The sequence below is a fragment of the Dermochelys coriacea genome, chromosome 1, assembly GCF_009764565.3.
Source record: "Dermochelys coriacea isolate rDerCor1 chromosome 1, rDerCor1.pri.v4, whole genome shotgun sequence".
Classification (NCBI taxonomy): Eukaryota; Metazoa; Chordata; order Testudines; family Dermochelyidae; genus Dermochelys; species Dermochelys coriacea.
The window spans coordinates 119,125,415-119,138,019 of record NC_050068.2 but is presented as its reverse complement, the minus strand read 5'-3'; the positions used below and the strand labels follow the sequence as shown (position 1 = coordinate 119,138,019).

The 12,605-nt window shown below is 41.5% G+C and overlaps 1 protein-coding gene across 1 annotated transcript in view; it reads left to right on the top strand.

Moving 5' to 3' along the window:
* The window catches only part of EIF5B (eukaryotic translation initiation factor 5B), a 71,875-nt gene that overhangs the window by 37,292 nt on the left and 21,978 nt on the right, over positions 1–12,605 (top strand). The window contains exons 10-13 of the mRNA XM_038386963.2: positions 618–910; positions 2,337–2,444; positions 5,902–6,012; positions 12,272–12,339. Coding sequence (XP_038242891.1) covers positions 618–910; positions 2,337–2,444; positions 5,902–6,012; positions 12,272–12,339 — 580 coding nt within the window. The remainder of the gene's footprint in view (positions 1–617; positions 911–2,336; positions 2,445–5,901; positions 6,013–12,271; positions 12,340–12,605) is intronic.

Genomic DNA, 12,605 nt, shown 5'->3' with positions numbered 1-12,605 from the left:
CTGAGCCTGACACAGGGTAGGAGCCACTGGTTTTCCCCAGTCCCACCCCCGCCCCTCAGTGACTTACCTTTCTGCCAGCTGCTCCGGGCACCGAAAACATACTGCTGGGGAGGGTCGTGTGACCACTCTTGTGGCTTCCCTTTGCTTCCCCGTCAGTCTATTTTCTGCAGGGAAGCAAAGAAATCTGAGGGGGACATAAATTCTACGCATGCGCAGTGGTGCAGAATTCCCCCGAGAGTAGTTCTTATCTGCACTGACCGTATGTGTATTTATAAGTGAAGTGCACGGTATGTAATTGAATTGAGCTATCTTATTTCTCCAGATATTTGGGAAAGGGCTCCTTAGGTCAGCAGGGATCATTCTTGATGGGTGCACTGACTGTATTGCAGTGCTTTGTTTTGATTTTTCACATATGCTGCTTTGACTGGCTCTAAATTTAGTTTATTTCCATGCTTCGTGCAGCTGACTTATTCCTTCACATGGATTAAACCAAAATTAGTCCATATTCTGTTTATACAATGAAAGCTGATCTCAGTTACTACTTCTCTTTATGGTGGTTTTTGGGGATGTGATCTTGACGGAGTATTTTACTTCAGTTTTATCTCTCCTCTTGCCAGAAGGAAAACCTGTCCACATTGAAGTCAAGGAACACAATGAAGTGGAAGAGGAGGAAGAGGAGGAGGAGGAGGAGGAGGAGGAAGAGGAAGAGAGTGAAGAGTCTGAAGAGGGAGAAAGTGAGGGAAGTGAAGATGAAAAGACTTCAGATGAGAGAGAAACAGAGTCTGCTGTTAGAAAACAATCAGTAGAGAAAAAGCCAAGCAAAGAAATAAGCTCCGATTCGGAATGTGATTCTGATGATGATCGTACAAAAGAAGAGCTTGTTTATGACAAAGCTAAGCGGAGAATTGAGGTATCTAGACACAGCTTTGTCTTGAGAAGCTTATCTGTGTGGCATGAAAAAATCTTGGATTTTAGTGGATGTTCAACCATACTTGACTAAATTAGTTTAGCAGTTATGACACAATATTATTTTTAATCTACGAGTGGGTGAAGTAATATCTTTTATAGGACCACTTCTGTTGGTGAAAGAGACAAGCATTTGAGCTTACAGAGCTCTTTTTTTCAGGTCTGTGTAAGCTCGAAAGCTTGTCTTTCACCAACAGAAGTTGGTCCTATAAAGGATATTACCTCACTCACCTTGTCTCTCATATCCTGAGACAGATGTGGCTACAGCAGTACTGCTAACAATATATTCATGCATGTGTCTATAGCGGTCTGCAATGAACTTGTCGGTGCTCTACAGACTTACAAATTTTATGCAAAAAGTAACCGTACTTAATACATCTTCTTCTTTTTTATGAATGCATTTAGACAGACTTGGATCTATCTTGACTTAAAACCACAGTACAGGGGTTGTATGAGCTAACAGAAGCTATACTCCTTGCATTCTATAAGGCTAAAAAGTATCCTTTTTTCAGAGGAAAGTTTCCTTAATGGGTGGAAGTATGTGGCATTATCGCTGTCCGCTCCATCCTTTATAAATGCTATTAGAATTTTAATGAAGCATTTCTATGCTAATTAGGTTTTTTTTCCTCCAATTACCGACATTTTGCATTGGCTCTTTTTTCCCTTCTTCGGCATATTGCACATTTAGAAACTCTAACTTTCATTAATGCATGCCTAGGAATTGGTTTCAACAGGTAAGGAAATTTTGAAATGTATGCATAGTAAAATAACCTACAAGCCCTATTACCTGTCCCAAAGCACACCTTTGCTATACATCCCTAACAAACCCATACTTTAGCAGATGAAATAAGTTATCCTACTAGTTATTCTTACTTGAAACTATTGTTTTTTAAATTGCGAACTGAGAATGTTACCAATCTGATGAAAGCCATGTAACTGAGACAGTTGAGTCAATTTAATTAGACCTGGATTCCCAAAATGCTAACCTTTTAATTCTGATCTTTAAACTGTGCCAAAAAGCTGGGCAAAAGGCTGAGCTAACCTTATTGTAAATCTCAGGACCTCAAATGTTCTGCTTGGAGATAAACAACCTACGTGTATTGAATGCAGATGTATACCATGAAATTTGTACTTGGACTAGAAAAATTTCTGTCCATATAATCTGCATATCCCCCACCCCCAACCCTCCCTGGAAATTGAATTGTAATGGAAGTGTTGTATTTAGTAAACCTTGGAGGGGGAGTGCGAAAACCCAACCAGCTTTTTTCTTAAGATGCTGCTGGAAACATTAGGTAATTCTCCACTTGTTTTTTGTAATACTTTAAATATTAATCTCTACTTTTGAACGTGTCTTATTTTATTCTCATTAGAAACGACGTATTGAAAATAACAAAAATGTAAACACTGAAAAGCTAAGAGCACCGGTTATCTGTGTACTTGGGCATGTAGACACAGGAAAGACCAAAATTCTAGATAAGGTAAGATGCAGTGTGATGGATCTTCATTATCAAGTTTCTGTAATAGCTGATTTGTCAATAGTGTAATGTAACTGCTACTGTTTGAAATAACTTGTAGTAATCCTATAATGCTTATAAAAATACAATGCAAGATAACTTTCCTAACCAAAAAAGTCCATATATGACCCGCTGAGAAAGGGACCTGGATAGACGGATTACCCCAGAGGAATGGGGTTTGCTCTGGAAAAGTACCAGCAACCTCAATATAGAGCACAATAAAGGGAAAAATTATTTAAGATAATGTTTCAGTGGTATCTTATACCAGTCAGGTTAAAAAATAGAGAGAATGAACATAGAGAGAGGAGATTTTATGCCTTTATGTCCAGTCATTAGAGCACTGGGATGCTGCAATTCCTAACCAGATATTACAGGTTATTTGATATTTATTGTCAGATGATCCTTTCGGAATTCTGCTGGGGCTTCCTAGCAGAAATGATCACACAAAATGAAATGAAGACTTAATCTGTCTCTGCTAGTTAGCAGCTAGACTTCTGATAGCCTTCTGCTGGAAAAATAAAAGTAGTCCAACTCAGGAGGGAGGTTGGTGGTTATGGAAAAATAAGTGTACTCAGTAAAACTTTCACCTGCAAAAAAAAATCCACCACACTGTTGAATTTTTTTTAATATTAGCATTTGATGGATATGCCTGGCTTGTTAAATGTGTAATCGGAGATTCCACTCGGTTCAATAAAATCACAAGAAATGACTTGTCATGATTATTGTAAATATACTCATTCTATAATATGGCAATGCCCTATTAAATAAAGGGCTCAGGATTATATTACTATATAATGTTCCTCTAAACAAAAGCTTACTGTTGTAAATTTCAGAGACTATACAATAATCATTACATGGTTAGGCTCTGATCCAAGAGTGTATATATGTAGCTGAACCACTTGGTAATAGTGATCATAATGTAATTACTTTGACATCCTTGCAGGGGGTAAATGTCAAAGAAACCCCCCACGGTAGCATTTAACTTCAAAAAGGGGCACTTCACAAAAATGAGGAAGCTAGTTAAATGGAAATGAACAGTCACAAGAGTGAAATGCATGCAAGCTGTATGGAAAACAATTTAAAAACACCATAATAAAGGCTCAAACTAAATGTATACCCCCAAATAAAATAAAAAAAACAGTGTGAGAACCCAAAAAATGCCACTATGGCTAAATAATAGCAGCAAAAAAGGCATCCTTTAAAAATTTAAAGTCGAATCCTAGGGTAGAAAATAAAGGAGCATAAACTTTGGCAAGTCACATGTGAAAATATAATTAGGCAGGGCAAGAAAATTTGAAGAGCAACTAGCAAAAGACACAAACTAGCAGCAATTTATTAAGTACATCAGAAGTAGGAACCCTGCTGAACACCAGTAGGGCCACTAGATAGATGATCAAGGTGCTAAAGGTGGATTCAGAGAAGACAAGGCTGTTGCAGAGAAGTTAAATGAATTCTTTGCATTGGGTTTCACTGCAGAGGACGTGAGGGAGATTCCCATGTGTGAGCCATTCTTTTTATGTCACAAATCTGAGGCATTGTCCCAGATTGAGGTGTCCAATAGGTTTTAGAATAACAAATTGATATACAGTATTAAGTCCCTAGAATCCAGATGGTATTCACCCAAAAGTTCTGAAGGGTGTCGCATATGAAACTGCAGAACTGTGATATGTAACCTATTGCTTTAATCAGCCTCTGTACCAGATTTCTTGGAGAATAGCTAATGTAGTCTTTTATTTTTAAAGACTCCAGAGGTGATCCTGGCAATTGCAGGCCAGTAACCCTAACTTCAGTACCAGGCAAATTGGTTGAAATTATAGTGAAGAACAGAATTATCAGACACAAAGATGAACACAATATGTTGGGGAAGAGTCAACGCAGCTTTTGTAAAGGGGAATCATGCCTCACCAATCTTATTAGAAATCTGTAAGGGGGTCAACAAGCATGTGGACAAGGGTGATCCAGTCGATATAGTGTACTTGGACTTCCAGAGAGCCTTTGAAAAGATCCCTCGCCAAAGGCTCTTAAGCAAAGTAAGCAGTCCTGGGCTAAGAGGGAAGATCCTGTCATGGATCAGTAACTTGTTAAAAGACAGGAAACAAAGAGTAGAAATAAGTGATCATTTTTCACAATGGAGAGATGTAAATTACAGGTCTTCCAAGGATCTGTACTGTGACCTGTGCTGTTCAGTGTGATCATAAACTATCTGGAAAAGGGGGTAAATAGTGAGGTGGCAAAATTTGCAGACAAGATGCAAAATTACTCAAGATAGTTAACTCCAAAGCAGATTTTGAAGAGTTACTCAGTTTTGTGAGATCCCTTTGTGATTGGAAAACAAAATGGCAAACGAAATTCAATGCTGAAAAGTGCAACGCAATGCACATTGGAAAAAAATAATCCCAACTATACATGCTAAATAATGTGTTGTAAATTAGCTGTTACCACTCAAGAAAGAGATTTTTGGACTAATCATGAATAGTTGTCTGAAAACATCTGCTCAATGTGCAGTGGCATTAAAAAAAGAAAACAATGTTAGGAACCATTAGGAAAGGGATAGGTAATAAAACAGAATATAATCATGCCCCTATATAAATCCATGGTACCACCACACCTTCAGTACTGTGTGCGGTTGTGGTAGCCCCATTTCAAAAAAGATGTATTAGAATTGGAAAAGGTACAGAGAAGGGCAACAAAAATGATTTGGGGTATGGAACTGCTTCCACATGAGGAGAAATTAAAAAGACTGGGACTGTTCAGTTTTTAGAAAAGAGATGTCTGAGGGAAGATATGATAGTCTATAAAAACACGAATGGTGTGGAAAAAGTGAATAAGGAATTATTTGCCTCTTCACATCACATAAGAACCAGGGGTCATCTGATGAAATTAATAGGCATCAGGTTTAAAACATACGGAAGTACTTCAGTCAGTATGTGGAACTTGTTTGTGAAGGCCAAAAGTATAATTGGGTTCAAAAAAGGAATGAGATAAGTTCATGGAGGATAGGTCTATCAATGGTTATTAGCCAAGATGGCAGAGACGCAACCCCAAGGTCTGGGTGTCCTTAAGATTTCTCTGATAGCCATAAGCTGGGAGTGGATGATGGGATGGATCACTTGATGATTTCCTATTTTGTTCATTTCCTCTGAAGCATCTGGCACTGGCCACTGGCCGGAAGTCAAGTTACTGGACTAGATGGACCATTTGTCTGACTCAGTATGGCCATCCTTATGTTCTTACACATGTTACAACTTCCTAAATAATTTAAACACATACACATTCTCTCTCCACCTCCCCCCTCTCCAAAATAGGAAATAATTAATGACTCTTCCAGGATACGATTTTAAATTCCCTTCTGTAAGCAGGTTCCCATTTCTGTTGTTTTCCCTGTGCATTCAGTACTCCCTTTATTGCTTTGGTTTTATAGCTCCGTCATACTCATGTACAAGATGGTGAAGCAGGTGGTATCACTCAGCAGATTGGAGCAACTAATGTTCCCCTAGAAGCCATTAACGAACAAGCTAAGATGGTGAAAAATGTAAGTAACAGCACTTTAAAGACCTTAGATTGAGGTCCAAAAGTTCATAAAGCGATCTGCTTACTTACTAGATGTTGTGGTGGGATATTTTCTAAGGATTTTTTCTGCTTTTGTGTATGTAAAAAAACTAATTGGCATATTGGTTATTTGGGTTGAATTTATTCTTCTCACTGTTTTTTAAAGAGATACTCTAATTTCTGAATTGGAGTATCTTTATATTTTATAATTACCATCTTTAAAAAAAACCAAACAAACAAAAAAACCCTCCTCCTCCTATCTCTACTCCATTCTAGAAAGTGCATTTATGCATGTATATGTTGCCTATATTGACAAAAATCTGATATTTGGGTAGAAATTGGGAATACTCTTGGAAGTTAAAATATACTCATATTTTTTATTACATTTCTTCAATGAGATTTAAAATGGTTTCTATTTAATTTCAGTGCATGTACTCACAAGCTAAGTTTAACAATGGGCAACAAGCTTTACTTCTAAATCCACAATATTGGAAAACTGATGTTGCCATTGAAGGTTACTTTCCAAGGGACGTTAGGTTTCCCCGTAAATGAAATATTGCAGTTTGATTTTTATCTAGAAAATCACTCCACTACCTGTTTTTAATATTAAAAAATGCACTCCTAGTACATCTTGTCCAGTATAAAGAACAATCCTAAATTGCAGGAGAGCTGTTCTTGAAATCTCCAACAGCAAATTAAATCACTTTTCTAAAAGTTTTATACAAAACTATTCTTGAAAGCATTTAAACAATCTACTGGAACTTTGTTTCTCTGACGTAGGAAGTACAAGATTGGTTGAGATGGCAAAAGCTGTCAGTTTGTTCCCTTTAGCTGGGTTTAATGCAGTAGAAATCTTCATGTATCTCGTCAAAGCAATATCCTGGCTTCTAAAAAGCTTGGAAGATTTGCTACATCAAATATAGTTTCTGAAAGTTTAGTTTTCCTTCAAGTTGTGTCCTTATGGGTGCTCCACTTCAAGATTGGAGGTTTCATCAGCAGAGTCCTTGTCTGTGCCCTAGAGATCCTCATTCTCTGACATGAGCATATGCGGGGGGGCAGGGCAGACCCACCACAATTTCAGTTCCTTCTCAGCCGCCTGTGGCTCTAGATCAGTGGTTCTTAACCTTTACTACAGCCTGCACCCCTTCGGTTCTCAAAATATGTTCTCGCACCCCTTATCAAAAATGGTTGAAGTAGATCAGTTCTTTAAACCTAGATATATTTTTTGTGTATTACAGTAATCGTTAATGTATAATGTTAATAAATACATAGGTTTGATGAAACATAGTAGTTGTACTTACGTGCCTGTACTTAATTTGTGTGTTGGATGATTTACCTTCTAAAAAAATCTGGTATGTCTTGCACCCCCAGAAAGGGCATCTGGCACCCCAGGGGGTGTGTGCACCCCAGGTTAAGAACCACTGCTTTAGATAGAACATCAGCGTCCCTTAGCTAGCTGCATGGTTTGCCACCTCTTTTTTGCTTATTTTTTCTTATTATTTTAGACAGTTCTTTTATTTTTCTGTTACTTAGCACATTTTGTGCTTTTTGGGGAGTGGGGATTACCCTTTCTCTTTCTTGTTTTTGTTTTTTCTGCTCTGGGCCTTTAAAACTCAGACCTTAAACCAAAGCTTCAAGTAAGGGATTATGCCCAAAATTCTGGGCTTCCAACCCTGTCAGACCTGTCAAGGTCTTTTTTCCCAAAAGTGATGGACACTTGAGCTCTCCTCCCCCCCCCCCATATAAAATCCATTTAAAATTTAAAAGTACATCTGAAAAACTGAGGGGACAAGGTAAAACTCCTGTTAATGGAGTGTTCCCTGAAACCTAGGGGGTTGAAGTTATCTCCCTGTAAATTGGATTCAGTTGCTCATAGAGCCCCTGCAACTGAATCACTGCTGCTGTGGTAAGCAAAGACCCAAGGGATCCATAAGAAGCACCCAGACTGTTAAGAGGCCCTGTTCTGAGGAGTAGGATAAGAAGAGAAGGGGAAAGTTACCCTTTCGGTCTGGATCTTGGGAGACCTTGTACCGCTGTGGCCCCTGATTCATCATCAACGAGAAAACCATGCCATATACCGAGAAGCAGTCTGTTAAACTGCAGTGGCACTGAAGTCAGCACTGCACCCAGTGCTTCTGAAGCAGTGACTCTAAGGTTAAGCCAAAAATGTCACTGGTACCACCTTCCCTAGCCAGCAGAGAAGAGCACACAGATTGTACTTCAGTACCATCTCCAGTATTGCCCAATGTACTAATGCTTGAGGTCCTTATCTGGAGTACCCAGTACTGTCCAGACTCCTTTTCCACAAGGATTTTTGGATCCTGGAAGAACCTGCGTCACCGTTGCTCAAGGGTATCGAGTGACCTTCTCTTGTACTGATTTGACCTACCATCTAGTATCAATGCAGTCTCTGATTCCACACAAACCCGTTGCGGTTACTGAGAGGCATTTCTGATTGACACATTCTCTGGTACCATCTCACTACTAGGTAGATTCAACCTCCAGTTCCTGTGTGGTTATTAGATCCCCTCTGGTCTCCCATACCCACTCAACCACCGGTACCAGCACCACTTACCCCTCCAATGGATGTGGTAGATGACAACTCATCTGATTATGAGATGTCTATACAGATCCTTCTGTTTTCCCATTTCAGCCTTCCTCATTGTAGTGCAGCCTGATGAAGATACTCCCTGCTGGACATATACCCAGCAAACCTGGCAAGAACAAGCCTGGGATCCTGTCCCCTTCCCTTATGTCGCTCTTCAATGTGCTTATTGGTCCTTTATAGTGACCAGCTCTACAGGGTCCCATCATGTAAGAGGACATGTCAAAAGCAACAACTGCTGTCCTAGGATCTACAGGAGGAACCAGATGAACAGGAGCCATCAGGAGAAGAAGCAGCATCACCTTTCTCCCTGCTGGACAAGACTATTATGCTTCTGTCAGATTCTGGAGTTCTCATCACCTGCTCTGTAACCTTGTGTGCCTTGTAATGCTTTGCTGCTGTAACTCCCAACTTGGGCTCCTCACCAACAGGCAAACATCATACTGGTAACACGGTGAATGTCTGTGTTTAGCTGCCAGCACACTCCAGTCAACGCTCTGGCTTCCACTAGCTTTGCTTGCCACTTTGCAGGGTTCCCAACACACTCCCAGTCCCACATTTCCCCCCAAAATGTGTGTTCAGCACTGTCCAGCACTCTACTGGACAGTTGAGATACTAGAGGTCAGTTGCCCCATAAGGGGTCAGTGTATATATAACAGTTTACTCCTTTTAATTGGTGTTGCCAAACAATTCAGTTTAAACACAACACTGGATTAAATACAACAGAGCCCACAAACCATAGCAAGGGCTTTCCTCCAACTCCTGAGCCATATGGCAGTCTGTACCTTTGTGGCACTCTTAGCAGGACTACACTCCTGGTGTCTTTGAACCTGACTGAGAATGGTCTACACCAGAGGTGGGCAAACTACGGACCGCCGGCCACATCCAGTCTGTGGGACCCTCCTGCCCAGCCCTTGAGCTCCTGGCCCGGAAGGCTATCTCCTGGCTCCTCCCTCCCCCCCTTCCCTGCAGCCTCAGTGTGCTGTGCTGCCAGCGCAATGCTCTGGGTGGCCGGGCAGCACAGTTGCAGAGCTGCAGCCTGACCTGTTGCTCTGGGCGGCGTGGCTGTAGTGCTGCCGGCCATCAGTGCTTCGGGCAGTACGGTAGGGGGGGCAGGGAGCAGGGGGGTTGGATAGAGGACAGGGGAGTTCAAAGGTGGGGTTGGAGTCAGGGAGGTCAGAGGACGGGGAACGGGGGTTGGATGGGGCAGAGGTCCCAGGGAGGGCAGTCAGGAATGGGAGGAGGGGGGGTTGGATGGGGCAGGGGTCCCGGGGGATCCGTCAGGGTGCAAGAAGTGGGAGGGTCGGATAGGAGGCAGGGGCTGGGTCACGCCTGGCTGTTTGGGGACACAGCCTCCCCTAACGGGCCCTCCATACAATTTTGGAAACCCAGTGTGGCCCTTAGGCCAAAAAGTTTGCCTGCCCCGGGTCTATACCATGCAGTCTGTCGAAATGGGTGTCTGTACCTCAAAGGGTCCTCGATTCTCTAAATTGGTGGAAGGATCCACAAAAGGTGTGTATGGGACTTATGTTCTTGCATCCTCATCCCATGAGGATCATCACTACAGATGCCTCCCAATGATGTGCACTTTGAGAACTCCACAGCTTGGGACAAATGAACTCCTAAGGAAGTGATCCTTCATCTTATTAAGCTCAGAGTGGTTTGTTATGCTCTGCGACACCATCCAATACAAAGTGTAGATGATCCTGTTCAAGAGGAGGGCACAGCCACAACTCAACAGGATATGCTCTAGTCATCCCTTGGCCTCAAATGTTGCTATATGCTTATCCCTCAAGGCCATTACTGCTCAAGGATACTGCGTATCCTAAACAAATTGAAACGGGAGAAATTAGTAGCCATCCTCATTGCATGGCTGTGGCAGAGAGAGGTGTGGTTACCAGAGCATGTCTTGACAGCTGCTTCTCCACCTTCTGGTAGCAGCAGATCTTCTCACTGAGGAGTCAAGATCCATCACCCACTCCAACCTCTTGGCACTTCACCTCAAGAACAGCCTACTAAATGACTCTCTGGTATAGAACAAGACTGCTCCTCAGTGATAACAAACAGTACTGGTTAATAGCTTAAAACCCTCAACAAGGAAAACTTGCAGAAGTGGAATCACTTCCCAGCTTGGTACAGCCACTTTCTATACCTACTTTCATGTCCTGCCTGGCATGCATTCTTGATTGCCTGTTAAATTTAAAAACCACAGGAATTGTTGCCGAGTTTAATTGAGGTTCACCAAGCTGCCATCGCTGATTTTCATTGTTCCCCATCAAGCGGTTTTCAGTCTTCACTCACCCTTCCACCACCAAGTTTATTATAGGCCTGTTCAATCTTTTTCCCTCCTGTCAAGGAGCCAGCTCCACTGTGGGACCTCAACTTAGCCTCCATTTGAACACATGGGGTACTGTTTCCTCCTCCATTTGTCCCTCGAGACCTTGCTTCTCGTATTCATTTCAGCCAGAAGGGTAGGAACCCTGATGGCTGACCCACTGTACATATGTTCCATCATGAAAAAGTGACACTATGTTCACATCGTCACTTCTTGTCTAATGTTCTTTCAGGATTCCACATTTAATCAGGAGATTCTACCAGTGTTTTAGTCCAAGCCTTGCTCTTCAAGAGATGAAGGGAGCCTCCATAGATTGGATGCAAGAAGGGCTGTCACCTTTTACCTTGACAGAACTAAGTCCTTTAGGGCTTCTCCTAGGCTTTTCATATCTGTCTTGGAATGAATGAGAGGGCACCCAAAGACTGTCCAAATGGGTTTCAAGATGCATCTTAACCTGTTATAAAACTGCAAGGACTTGTCCCTCTTCTAGGTTGATTGCCCATTCTACCAAGGCTCTGTCTACCTCTGTGACACTACTGAAAATGTACCTGTCTCAGACATTGGCAGAACAGCCACCTGGTCTTTGCTGCACAAATTTTCTTAGCACTGCACTGTTATGCTTGCTTCAGTGCTAGTGCACCTTTTGGTGGTGCTGTTTTATCATCTGTACTGGATATGCCTCCTCGGTACCCTCCTCTGTAATTGAGGTACTGCTCGGGAGTCTCCTGAAGTGGAGCATCCATAGGGACGCTACCTGAAGAGAAGGTTACTTACCTTGTAGAGTGACTGGAGTTCTTTGAGATGTGTCCCTATGGGCACTCCACTAGCCACCCTCCTTCCCCTCTGCCATAGTATTCTTGCTGGGCTTTTGTGGTTCAGAAGGAACTGGAGTGGCAGCGGATCTGCCCACCATATACCCTTGTACCAGAGCATGAGGCTATCTAGGGCACAGGCCTGGACCTGCCGACACTGCTGACTAAAATCGCTGATAAGAGCGTACTGTGCACACGCATCCTGAAGAAGGCGCACAGAGTAGGACACGTCTCAAAGACCTCTAGTTACTGTACAAGGCAAGTAACCTCTCCTTATATGATGTCTTCATTTTGAGTGTCCCTTACTCAACTGGTTTTGCTTTTATTGTGACACAATGGCATTCTTAAGAGCTGCTGTTAGGGTAAGGGTGTTGGCCATTCTTAAAATACTTAGTTGGTTATTTGAAATTTATGACTACTGCTGAGGCTCTAAATTAAGTTTATTTTCTTACATAATTTTCTCAAGATGGCTAATATTTGAAAATGTTAGTTTGACAGAGAGAACATAAAAATTCCAGGAATGCTGATAATTGATACTCCAGGACATGAGTCTTTCAGGTAACTTTTTTTTTTTTATTGTGATGTGAAGGTCTTGTTAACAACTGATCGTAAGACTTAACTGTTAATATAGGCATAGGTACTTAACTGAGTTATAGAATTTAGGATGAATCTGCTACTTACTATATATCTTTGCACTTCTAAAAAAAATTCATTTTTGTATCTGACAAGGGATATGTTTGATTTACATTTGCATTTTGTATCTAGCTAATCACTTGTGGATGAAACGTGTATATAACTTTCTCATCCATGGTCAAACTGTTATA